General features: G+C 41.2%; 1 protein-coding gene across 9 annotated transcripts in view; it reads left to right on the top strand.

Moving 5' to 3' along the window:
• The window catches only part of CNTN1 (contactin 1), a 157346-nt gene that overhangs the window by 103626 nt on the left and 40214 nt on the right, over positions 1–13506 (top strand). For all 9 annotated transcript variants that reach the window (XM_083699077.1, XM_083699080.1, XM_083699083.1 and 6 more), the window contains 4 exons: positions 1355–1387; positions 1976–2011; positions 7794–7920; positions 10807–10985. In XM_083699077.1, the coding sequence (XP_083555203.1) occupies positions 1355–1387; positions 1976–2011; positions 7794–7920; positions 10807–10985 (375 nt within the window). The remainder of the gene's footprint in view (positions 1–1354; positions 1388–1975; positions 2012–7793; positions 7921–10806; positions 10986–13506) is intronic.

Raw genomic sequence — 13506 nt, 5'->3', positions numbered from 1 at the left:
TTACTACAACCACCCTATGAATAAACAAATTCTGCAAAATACACAAAGGCAAAAACAACTTCTAGAGGAGTTGGTCTGCTGCAGCAAAAACATCAAAAAGATATGTAGCTTCTCAAAGACTATCAGATTTATTATGGCGTTATGTTTTCATGCACTTGAGCCCACTACCTGTATCTGAAATTAACTCTAAAAACAAGCACATATTGTAGCAGAGGCATTATTAAAATGCTACAAGGCTCTTTGTTATAACTGGGAAGGAAACAAAGATAAACTTGACCTTGAAAATTAGTGAGCTGTCTTTATTGACTAATGTTTTAAGTCTTAAATGCTCATGAATTACTTGTAGCAGATAAGAAAATTAAACATTTAAATATTTAAAAGCAGAAACAGATTATTATTGTAGGATCTGTTATTGTTCTCAGTGAAGTTATAGAGCCAGTGTCACCACTTCTGGTAATTTCTTATAACTGCTTTGATTGAAATATGTGCCCTTTGAAACAACACAGTATGTGGCAATGATGCAGGAGGAGAATAGTATTCATAGTACTAGCAGAGTAGAGTCTGAAAGGAATTATTCTGAAAATGTGAACTTCCAGAACAATCTGGAAATATGGATTTGGAGACTTAGCTCTAATTTTCTCTCCTTCGGTTAATATTTCTAATTGAATAGAAACATTTGCAAGTAGATATATTTATCATTTGCATTGTTCAGCCTGGGACCCAAAATTAACACGCTTAGCGGCAGAGAAAGTGTGACACACCAATTTATCATCCCAGCCATATTAGTTTGTGCCTTTTGGCTGCTGCTCTTTAAAGGATCTTTTCAGAGAAGAAGCAAACTGCTGTCCCCAACAGGAAGAAGAAAACCTCTATGCATGCACAGAGCTTTGAATCTCAGCCAAAAATTGTGGTTGAATGAAACAATATTTGGATTAGAGAACCATACCTGTGCTTAGAACAGGCATAGGCAAAGTTGGCCCTCCACATGTTTTGGGACCACAATTCCCATCATCCCTGACCACTGGTCTTGTTTGCTAGGGATGGTGGGAATTGTAGTCCCAAATTATCTGGAGGGCCGAGTTTGCCTATGCCTGGCTAAGAATTTAGGCTGCAATCCTATGCACAGTCAACTGTTGGAGTTAGCACTATTGAAAACGGTAGGACTGACTGCTGCTTTTGCAGGCCATGGAGAAACCATGTCTCTTTCTCATGCTTCCCATCCCTTCTCCCTCTTGCCCCATTGCAAGAGAAAATTAAAGCAGTCAGATAACTTTATCCCTACTCCTTTTTTAAAAATAAAGACAGTATTTGATTTTAAGTTACTCAGCATTTACTCTTCTTTCATTGAAAACAGGCCTGAGGTGCTCAAGTGCTGCAGGAACTCCCGGTGAGTAACATGACAAGCAGGAATTTCTTGGTTTGCTTCTGCAGAGATTGATGCATGTGCATGACCCTGAGCCACCAGAGGGACGTGAGAGAGACAAAAATTATGTCAAGATCTCAGTAACAGAACTGGTCTCCTTTTATATCTGCACCTGGCCCACCCATGAGGCAAGGTGAGGCGAGTGAGATCCACAGGGGCAGCAGATCCCGGTGCAGATCTTTATTCCCCTCTTGTTCCTGATGTAGATCTTCACTCACTCTTTCTTCCCTGGCAGGGAGGGGACACCATTTTGTGGTTCACCTCAGGTGCCAAAATGTATTGGGCTGGCCCTGATCTGCACCAATGGAATCCCTTTCTAAATTTAAGAACAATAATTGCCTAGCTATAGAAATGTCTGAAAATGCACAGACAGTATCTTGGAAGGTTCTAGAATTTGAGTAATAGTCAGTATAGAACTGACTGCCAAATCACACAGTAATCATTGCATTCTTTCAGACCATTCTTGGCATTTTTAGTGTAATAATAGTTCTCATGAAGAAAGCTTCATAAACCCTTTTGGGAAATAATTGTCTCTTTCAACTTTGCTTGCAGTACGTGACATCCATGGAAGTAAAGTCTTTGTAAGAGGTAAGCTGCTACTCTTCAAATGTTCTGCTTAAGTTGAAAACAAGACTAAGGAATAAAAAGAGTATGAAAGTATATTCTTGAATAAATAACCGTAAGGCTTATGCACCACCAAACTACAGACGACCCACATAAATTGGTGTACATAGTTAAAATATTTAAAATAGTTGTATGCTGCTCTTCAGCTATAATAGAACAGAAATTAAGAGATAGCCAATGAACCTAGAAATAAACATTACAGAAACAAGAAAAATAGATACAATAGTGATACAGTCTATGTTCCAAAATTGCCAGGGAGCATTAAAGAGAATCTCATTCCATGAACACAACTTAGTTGAATTCTTCCCTGAGTATTTACTGTCCTCTGAAAGAAGAAGCATGTGTGTCAACCTGACTCAAGAAGACAGAATTCTACAGCTTACATGCTACCTGATGTCATATATAATGCAATATGTGGAGCAGATATAAATATAAGGCACAGGCAAAAGGTGTTTTGCATATGCTGCCACACTGCCAATTGGGGATAGCTGCAAAGCCTTGAAAAAAGCACTGGGTAAGATAGTGCTTTGAAAGATGCTACTGGAGATTGACAGTTGCCAAAGTTCCATCTTGTCCAGTGATTTGAAAGGGGCTCCTGAAGACCCCTGCAGCAAAAAAAAAAGACCACCAGATATCATTGTGATGTCAGGTGATTGGCCAGTGCATGGCTCTGCCCACATGCCAAATATGGTCCATAAGCGGTATGGGAAGATAACAATCTGTCACTTATGGCTAGATCCAGTTCTTCATACTTGCATTAAGACAAGCCATGGGTTAGCTTAGTCCAGCACAGAAGGACTAAGGATCAGGAGGAGCAGCAGAACTCTCATGCTCTCAAATTCAAACAGAAACCAGGATTGGCTTCTGTGATTCCAGGATGCCCTGCTTAAAACGGGTCAGTTGACAGGTATGCCGTATGATTAGAATATGATTGGAGTCATTTTGTTCCTGCTATTATTAAATGACATAGAGTCAGATATGCTGTTGATATACTTCAAATCTCTTAGAGCTCTTACTAATAGATCCAAATCTATCTTCTGCCTTCCCCTGGAATAGAGCAATATCTGCTTTATGAAAATAACATGTACTGATATTTCAAATATATATTCTGTGTGGAGTTTTCCTAAGGCAACTGCTTTGGAAATAGATATTGTAACATGGAGGTTGGAATCTTTATCTATTTTTGTCACAAAGCACATAACATGTGGCGACATTCACAGCTTGCAAGAATGAAACATTATTGCCTCTAAATATAAAGGCTATGTGATTATATATGTCCATTGTATCCTACCAGTGCTGCTGTATTTTGCTGTTTACCGGGGATATGCTTAAATTCTAACTGACATCAGTTTTTGCAAAAACTAAGCAACCATTGAGAGTTTGGAGGTGGGCATCCTGGTTCCCTACCCTTACTTCTAAGTAGTTCAAGGTTGCCAGGGACAGTATCTTTTAGCCATCAAATGCCCCGGTAAACAGAAATGTTTTAAAGTTCTTTCAGAGACACTATACCAGGTAGAGCATTTCACAAATGGGGACCCATCACTGAGAAGGGCCTACACTAGTGGCCAGGGGCTTACGAAGGGGGGGGTGCGGTCCGCCCCGGGTGTGACCCTGATGGGAGGTGACAAAGTGGTGGGCAGCACTAGTCACCACGGGGCCTGCAATATGCATCTTGGCTCCCGCAGGCTCCACACTATCTGCCCACTGCCTCCCCCCCCCAGCTTTAGGGCAGCTGAGGCCCGCTGCGTACCCTGTCCTTATCAGCGCTGTGCACCCCGTCTCATCCCTAGGGATGGCACGGGACAGCATGGCATGAGGCGCCCAGCACCCATAGGGACGGGGCACACTGCAGCACACATAGGGACGACACAGGACGCCGTGCCTTCTGTTCCATTCTTATGGGCGCCGGGCATCCCGCCCCTATGGGCAGTTTGCCCCATCCCTGGGCAAGCTGCCCCAGGTGCCCAAGAGCCTTCCTCCGCCGCTGCCAGTGGGCCTCTCCTGCTGATCTATTTGAAAAATTAAAATCTGTTAATTTTCCATTTTGTTTTCGGCTGTGACAGCTGCACTGGTTGCTTCTGAGGGCAAAGTTATCATAGGGATTACATCCTCCTATAACCATCAGATCAGCATGTGAGGTCCTTCTCTGTGTCCCACCTAGGGTTGAAGCATGTGTCATCTTATTGATTTCATTATGCACACTCCTCAAAGAAGTTTCTAAATAAATGTCTAAATAAATAAAAATAAGTTTTAGTGAGATGAGAGATGGAGGGCCATCTCAGTGGCTGCACTCAAATTGTGGAATACTTTGTCCTGTGAAGTGCAAGCAACCTCTTATCTCGCTGCTTTTCACTGTTATTAGAGACCTGGCTGCTTTTTTATTTTATGAAGTCCACAATGATGCTTTTAAAACTAGTGACTCTCTCTCTCTCCCCACCCCCCTCTTAATTGTTGGGTACTGTCTTTATGAAAATAAGATGTGTATCTGTTGTAAGCCTCCTGAGTGGTGCATTTACTCTTATAATGTTGGATATAATTGGGCTCATAACATAAAATTACTGAATTACAAATTGATTTCAGTGCAGTGGCTAATATAAATAAAGAGCGGGTGAAAATATTTTTTTTTAAAAAAATGGAAACGGTTTCTCAGAACATCATTTGTATTCATTCAATTAAGGTGACCTAATTTAAGTTCTGCCTCATTTCAAGTGAAAACATCTTCTTAATCACTGGCATGTAGTGTCCAAAGGGAGGCAAGATTCAGTTGAAAGATCCTCTTTATGCAGCCCAGGAAGTGCTGTCTGGGGTACAAAGCTATTAGTTACCAACCAGCTTCACATTCTCTGATAGATATATTATTGTGAAGGAAAGGAGTAGGGAAAATAAGTAGAAGTGAGTAACCAAATGATTTAAATGCTATACTGTGATCACAGCTTGGGAGGGGTGCCACAGATTATGGGAATTATTTGTAACAAAAATATATCTATTTCAGTCTTTTATATAATGCTAGTCCAGCTTTTATAAAGGCTTAGAAGCTTCTCAGTACAAAGATCTGGTGTGAACCCTTGTTAGTACTAAAACAAATCCACACACAAAATGAGGTGCTCCCACCATTTGCTTGAAATAGTACCATATTTTTCCATCTATAAGATGCCCCCATGTATAAGATGCCCCCTATTTGGGGGGAACTCAGATTTAAGAAAATGGGGGGGGGGGAGATGTATCTGTGTATAAGATGCCCCCTAATTTTTGACATTATTTTTTAGGGGAAAAACCTAGTCTTATACATGGGAAAAAACAGTACAACTACCATTTTAGAATGCCCAAATAAGTTCCCTTCCTCTCTTTTATATGCTGCTGACAAATTTCCTAAATGCATAAGTAGAATGCAATCCACCAATCATAACAAAGTTATGGCACCCATTGGGACTGTTGGGGTGGAACACATGAAGCCCAAACAGCAAATGGAATCATAGCCAGTGACAGGCAAACCTGGTTTTCCTTTCCCCTGCCTCTATGCTTACTTCTACAAAAGCAACACTGTGACTAAAGAGGAGGAAACTGATAGTAAGGATGAAGGCAGGCAGGTGGGGGCCGACTGGCTAGCTGTGGGCAGACTGATGTTGGTGAGGCAATGCTGTGATTCTCCAGCAGTTTGACCTCACCCCCGGAGGCACACTCCATTGTTTCCCGTGGCAGACAGATGCCAACAACAACAAATAGCTAGATCCTTGTTCAGCCAAAGCGGAACTGTTAGAGAATGCACTCCTCTTTCTCCAGTTACCAGTATTTCCTCCCCAAAGCTACTATACATGCCTGATCGCTGCTAGAAGTAGTGCAAAAAAAAAAAAAAAAAAAAAGCAGCCAGAAAATGGCCAAATCCAGTGAGCATTGCCCTGCTTGCTATACATGCAGAAGGCACTGCAGAGGGAGAAAATACAGCTGCTGGGTAACAAACAGAAAATAGAGCAGCAAGTAATCACTTTTTTGAGCTTGCGTTGATCAGGGCAATTCCTAGGAAGTTTATTATAGTTTGCCCCTAAAGGTAGTGAGGTGAAGATTGCGCTAGAATTCCTTTTCACAGCTTACATTGCATGTACATGTAAACTGAATGGAACTTACAGGCATAACAGCAGTGTTTCTGTGGTACTAACCACAAAAAGTGCATTGCACTGGGGAGGAAACAAGGTTGCAAGGTCATTGTCTATCCTCTATCTATCTATCGGCATAGACTGGAATAACTGAGTTTCTGCTCCACCAGAAATATATTTTGAGGACTGGTCAATAATGTGAGCTGTCCCCTACTGGGGTACAACCCAAATAGAGATGTCCTAGCTTAGAAAGGACAGAACTATATATTATATGTAGTTTCATGATTCTGTTTGCACAATTCCAGATGAGTGAGCTTTTTTTAAAAAAAACTTTCTACTACATTTCCTCCAAAACCCACCCCCACTTGTTTTTATGCCAACTTGGGAAAAGATTCAGGTCCCCATTTCTTTTTCCTTGCATGGTTAAAAAGCAGCTGACAGTGTTGTATTGTGGTGTTGTTGTTGTTTCAAGAACTCCTTCTTTTCCCACAAGAACCTCTCATATTTAAATTGTAACCCAGCTACATTTTGTAAAGCAAAACAAAAATATGTAAAAAATAAAATTCTCCTTTTCTAAGCAGAAAGTTAGAAATACTATTGTAGTTGAATCCTCAAGGCCCTCAATTGCAGAGAGTGAAGTTAAGCTAAATTATCCAGCGCAAGACTAATCTTTCAAAAAAATTCTACATTTTTGCTGCTGTTGAAGAAAAACCATTTCAGTGGTAAAGCACAGTAATCTTCACATACATACAGAGTTACAAAACTGCAGAATCACTTTATCGGTGCTCCAGTAATGTCCAAGCTGGATTCCTGCAGTACGTTGTACCAGGGGCTGCCCCTGAAAAGCAGCTGGAAATTGCAGCTAATTCAAAGTGTGGTACTGTGGCAGCCAGACAGTAAACTGGGACAGAGTCCCAGGAGTGGTAGTGTAACTTCAGGGACTAGCAAATTCACTTTCAGGGTCAATTCAAGATGCTGTTTTGGACCTTCAAATGGGTGGAACCTTCATTATGTGAAGGTGAGGTTATCTGAAAGTGAAGCAAGGCCATTTGCATATGTTCTTTTGTTTTGTTTTTACTCATTCATTTGCTGTGCTCTAATTTTCAATGTGGGTTTCAGGATTGAGTTCTGAGTAGACACCACTATCCTGAAAAGCAGGATAGCAGAAAAATCAAATCACAGTTTAGTTGCAACATGTGGTGGGTGACTAAGCAGATGGCTAATGAAGCTAACCTTTTAACTTGAGCTTTGCTGAATATAATGGCCCAAGCCAGAGGAGATCAGATGTCATCACCATCTGGTGGCTATTTGCTGGACTGCAGAGGAGATTTCATCTGTCTGTATCTTCCAAACAGACAGATGCAGAAGTCACAAACGCTTCCACTAGCTTTGGCACCAGTTGGCAGGAGAGCCAGTGGCCTTAAGGGAAATTGCAACTAGTTCACAGGGTCCCCATTCCCCCCCCCCCATGGTAGGTATATGGACAAGACATAACTGTAGTAGTGAAAGGGGAAGCTGTTGCATTTAAACTGTTGATGTTGTACTTACTATGCAGACTTACTAAAATGGTTTGTACTCATTTTAACTCTGCATTCTCAATATGCAGTAAATAAATATTTTCAAGGGGTTATAATTGACTTGCCATATGTTTTCAGATGAGCAAAAGGGGTATGGACCAATTTTTGAAGAACAGCCCATTGATACAGTCTACCCAGAAGAATCTCCAGAAGGAAGGGTTTCAATGAACTGCAGAGCCAGAGGAGTCCCCGCTCCCACTTACAAGTAACATATGTTTAAGTCTTAACTTGTACTAATGTATAGGAGTTGCTATTCACTTCCATCTTGGAAATTTTGGTCTGGGAAATGCAACTGCAGTGGGTGACCTTGGTAGCTTTGGACAGTTCAGAACCATTCAGTTCCTTACAGGAGTAATAGCAACCACAGAGTAAGTGTGGAGGTGAATGAGAAGTCGATAAAGTACTTTGCCTATGAGAAATGCTGTTAGTGTGCATGAATCTATATGTGAAGAGCAGTTTTAAATCCATAGCCTGTTTATCTCATTGCTCTCTGATTAGTTCATCATCCACAGGTGTAAAACTTATTCAAACTTAAACTGTACTACTCAGTTTAGCTCTACCTCACAACTGAATGTCAGTTTGATCAGAATCGGCTTATGTTAGTTCCAGGAGATGTATCAAAATCTTGAGTGATGCCGCAAGTGCTGCAAGGTATTTGTCTTTGGCTGATTTCAGTGGCTAGATCAGTCTTTACCAGCCTGGTTCCCTACAAATACTTTGGACTACAAGTCCCATCAGACATAGCCCCCTACGAGGCTAGACTGTGAGGGATAGAAAGGGATGTTAAGTGATATTTTAACATTCTGTTGCATAATAACTACAGTAATGGAATAAAAAAAGCATGAGGGAGTATAGGTATAGCAGTCATACCTTCAGAGAGCAATTTAGTAATGTATGCTCAGAAGTTTCTTCCACCAGGATTCCTTAGAAAGGTAAAGGGTAAAGGAGACCCCTGACCATTAGGTCCAGTCGTGACCAACTCTGGGGTTGCGGTGCTCATCTCACTTTATTGGCCGAGGGAGCCGGAGTACAGCTTCCGGGTCATGTGGCCAGCATGACTAAGCCGCTTCTGGCGAACTAGAGCAGTGCACGGAAATGCTGTTTACCTCCCTGCCATAGCAGTACCTATTTATCTACTTGCACTTTGACGTGCTTTCGAACTGCTAGGTTGGCAGGAGCTGGGACCGAGCAATGGGAGCTCACCCCGCTGTGGGGATTCGAACCGCTGACCTTCTGATCATCAAGTCCTAGGCTCTGTGGTTTAACTCACAGTGCCACCCGCATCCCCCCCACCCTAGAAAGGTAGGATTATGCTTATTCCTGTAAGAGTTCACCTCCCCCACTTCTAATTTTCTGTACAAGTCAATAGCTATATACACACACAGTGCTAAACCACAATTTAGTTCTATCTGGGTGAGCTGGAATAAGTTCAAACAAAGCATCAGTCTCACACACTCCTTCTGAACTATCAGAAGGAGGACTTCAGCAGCATTTAGGTTCACTTTTGAAGATCACTGCGTTGTTGTTACATTTTAACCAGGGATCCTGGATTCAAACAGGCTTTGGTTAATTGAACAGGTCAGATTCGCACAGCCCATGGTTTAAAGTTGGTTTGTTATGAAACTTACCCGAGTTTTGTTTTAAAGCAGGGTCTCTGGTTCAAGCATAACAACAAGCTGGGATTCTATTAATGTGAAGCTAAAGTCCTTTTCCCAACTGTCTGGAAGGAGAGGGGATTGCTTGAGCATGATACCTTGCTGGGGCTTGTTCCAGCTTGTCCAATACAAATGCAGCTGTTGCGTGCATTTTATTTATTTTTCAAAACTATCTTCCTCTGCATCGTGTGTGTGAGAGAAAACTTAACATTCATTCGGAGCCTTCCCTGAGAGACGCTACATGTCTCATCTTGGCCTGATGGAGGTCTGCAGATTCGCTTGCTGTGCTAGAGATACTGGATATGAAAAAGAGTGGGCACTCCCTCTGGTGGTCAAAGTGAACTATTTACATATATTTCTCACACACAGCTGTATAAGAGAGAGCACACAAGGCACTACAAAATACTAGGTCAAGCATGAGCGTTTAAGCATCTGAGAGACACAATTTTCATTTAGCCTTTTGCTGCCTTTGAGCCACAGAGTAAGCTGGTTGTGTACATACCAATTACGAAGAATCTTGGTTTTAATACAGTTTCAATAGCATCAAGACCCTAACCATAGTAAATTCAGAATCTTATATTTACCATGCTGGCAGAAACCTACACAGCCACTCATTGTTATAGCTGCTGGAAGTTGTCATGGGCTAACTGAAAACTGGGGCTGCTACAGGCTAAAACGGTTCCATAATCACTACTTGTGGGAATGTTCAGGGATGCAGGAGAGGATATATTGTCTGATTATATCCTTATCCAACTTGTGTTAACAAGTTCCACAATTTCAGCAGAGTAACATTCCCCTTTATTTTAAGCTTTGCAACGGCTGCGTTTGCTCAGGCTCGCTAAAGCCTCTATAATAACTGTTCTGGTATTTCCCCTTATTACCTCATAAAATATAAGAGACGACACAGTCTTTTACAAAAGTATAAAAAGAGTTTACTCACATTCTGTTCACAATCAGATCCCAGAAGGCAGTCTTAGCTTAATACACTTGGAATCTATCTCTTAAGAAGACAGTCCCTTTGTCCTCTCTTGGCTGGAAGCCAAGAGGGCATCTTTGGCTTAGTAGATGTTGTTTCTTTGATGCATGTGGTGAAAAAGAGAGAGATGGCTGCCCTGCCCTGTGCTTTTGTCATTACCTGCACAGGTGAGGCCACACCCACCTCTACTCACATGCAGAGGAAGTCTGTCCCAGCCCAGAAGGAAACAGGAAGTTTATCTGCTGGCTGGACAAACATTCCTTCCCATGTGCAAACATGTTCACTCTAGGAATGTTGTACTTGACTGCTCTTGTGTTTCACATCCCACATTACTGACACAAGTTCTGAGAAGGAAGGAATACATTTGTCCATCTGGAAGGACTTTTGTGTGCTGATAGAAAACTGCAGGTTATTATATTGTTACTTTTAGTGTGTGATAAAATACCTTCTCCCTCAATAGGTGGCAACGTAACAACTGGGATATTGATATTAAAACAGCAAAGGAGCACCACAGTATGGTGGGAGGTAACCTGGAAATCAACAATCCTGAGAAATCAAGGGATGAAGGAAAGTATGTTTGCCTTGCATACAATGTACATGGAACTATAAGGAGCCGGGAAGCATCTCTAAACTTTGGATGTAAGAAATGTTTACCTTTTTAACATGGATTACATAGATGACTTGTTCACGCTGAACCCTGAGCAGTTAGAATGGGGCAGTAGTGAGGTTTCCTGTAATTCTTCTGGTGGTGGTTGGGTTCCTTAGTGTTTCTCATTGTTTGTGTTTTTAGCCCCTGAGCGCAAGGAGTGTAGGTCTGGAGAGTGCACCCTTTAAACTTCTAGCTTGGGGAGGCTGTTCATAGGCAACACATACACTGTAGCCACAATACACTGTTGGCTACAATAGAATGCTTCTTTCAAGCCTAAATTTCAGCGGAGGAGGGGTTGGGACAGGGAACCATTTAGGTCCCAGGGAAGTCCTCTGCAGGTACATGTACACCTGTGGCTGCCACACTGGCAAGCCCTGAACTGAACAAAGAGAAGTCCCCTTCCCCCCCTTTTTTTTACAATATATTGGCTGATAGTAATGAGAGCCAATGAGACAACCATCTTTTTCAGTGTTGTTAAAACTTGAGGTACTTGTCAAACTCACATGATTTTAGTTACCAACCAATACAGAGAACGAGAGAGAATATATCTTATGGAGTGCTGTTCTGACACTGTTTGAGAAACTCTGATCTAAGAGATTGTTCTCCGTCATCCAAAGTACAAATGTGTCACAGCAAGAAAACAGACACAAATCTATTTAGTTAACAAGATGGCGCAAGCAAATGAGCTGTGCCTTATGCTGCTGAAGGCAGTTCCCAATAAAATGAATCAATTAAAACAGAAATATAACACCAATAAAAACGCAACAGAGTGGTTTACAAGAAAATAGTTGCATTGTGATTACTGTAAGCACTTTGGGGGTAGGAAATTCTCTCTCTTTTGGTTTGCCTTATGTTGTCCCATAATGTGTCATGTCTGACATTTTAACAACAATGCAACAGCCTGAAGTACAGACATATTGACATAACACCCCCCACCCCCCACATACCCTATAGAGGATAAAACTAGTTTGGGTATTTAGGCTACATTCGTAACCCTGTATGCTCAGAAGTAAATCCTGTTGAATTCATTTGAGCTTACTCTCAGGTAAATGTGATTAGGTTTGCAGCCTAGATATGTGAAATGTTATTGGACAGGGCAGAGAACTCAGGGGGAAGTGACTGAATCAGAGATGCCAAGAGGTTTAAATGAAGGTCAAAATGTTCACATCACTATATGCTAAAGATAGGTCTCTAATCCTTGACCCTGGATAGGAAATCCTGCTGAGGACACTTCTGTCATTATAAGAGAACCTTATACAAACATTTTCTGCACATTCAGTGTTGTTTAGCTTTGGAGAAAGGATGAAACTATACAGGACTAATAGCAGTACTTGATTCCCGAACAGAAATAATACTCATTTTCATTACACATTAACTTAGTGTGAAATATGCTGCCTTTTAGGCCTTTAGGGCAAAATCTATAATTCCCACATTATGCTTTGGTCTTCTCTCCAGTACAGACTGTGAGTTTAGTATATTGTATATACTTAAGCCTCCTCCCCCCACCCCAAAAAGGAAATTATTCTTCCTGAATAATTTTATTACATGAATTATCTGTGATGTGAAGGAAAGAAGTCATTGGAATTCATGCCCTCTTTTGTTCCATTGACACATCTATGACAGCACATCTGCATGTAATATGAGAGTCCATTGCCTCCCATATCATGGCTTGAAGCATTACACTGGTATACTCCATGATAAGTGCTGATACGTTGTCTCAGCAAATTTTGGAATTGTGTTGATCAAGTACATAAAATAGATGCATAATTTAATAACTTCTAAAAATGGGATCATGGTCTATTTATTATTCACTTTAAAGATGAGAACATAAGCTTATCTTCTTCAAGAGAGGATAGCATTAAACAATGTTTCAGAATACGTTTTTCGTATTGAGAGGTTTATCATCTCCACTTTGGAATGAAAGCGGTTTTTTGCTCATCAGAATCCAAAGATGAGTGTAATCCCCACTGTTGCTGTTAAAGCAGGCACACATACCCTTTGGCATTTATTATTACTAAAATAAAATCAGGCTGGGGGTAGTACTGCTTTCAAATAGGTCTGTAACATTTGCAAAAAATTATCATAGCTCAAAGATTTGTCTGTCACATGTACCGTGCAGATTTTTGCAAGCTCACCTTCCAACGATGATAAGTCACCCCACCCGCACCCCAAAAGTTTAATATGAATGAAATGTTGGAATAATGTTCAGAGAATTTATTAAATACAGGGTTGTTGGTAAGTGTTATTCGTAGCATCATATATTGTAGAAAAATCCATTGGACCAAGGTAAAGTTGTTGTATAGGGTAACACCTGAGCCTTACAGCTCCTGTTCATGTATTGTGCCTGAATCTATGACTAACTTAGCCTAGGGAATCAGCCCAACTATACATTCCCGTGTCAACCTGTAAGTCTCTGCCTGGGATCTGAAATTCACCTTGCTGTTTCCAAGGTGAACTTTCAGTGAATTCTGAGACCCAGGTTCTGATGGACTTCTTCTTCTTTGTTTTTCC

Source organism: Podarcis gaigeae (assembly GCF_964106915.1).
Source record: "Podarcis gaigeae genome assembly, chromosome: 10".
Classification (NCBI taxonomy): domain Eukaryota; kingdom Metazoa; phylum Chordata; class Lepidosauria; order Squamata; family Lacertidae; genus Podarcis; species Podarcis gaigeae.
Note: the sequence above shows the minus strand (reverse complement) of the source record. Positions and strands in the feature narration are given on the sequence as shown.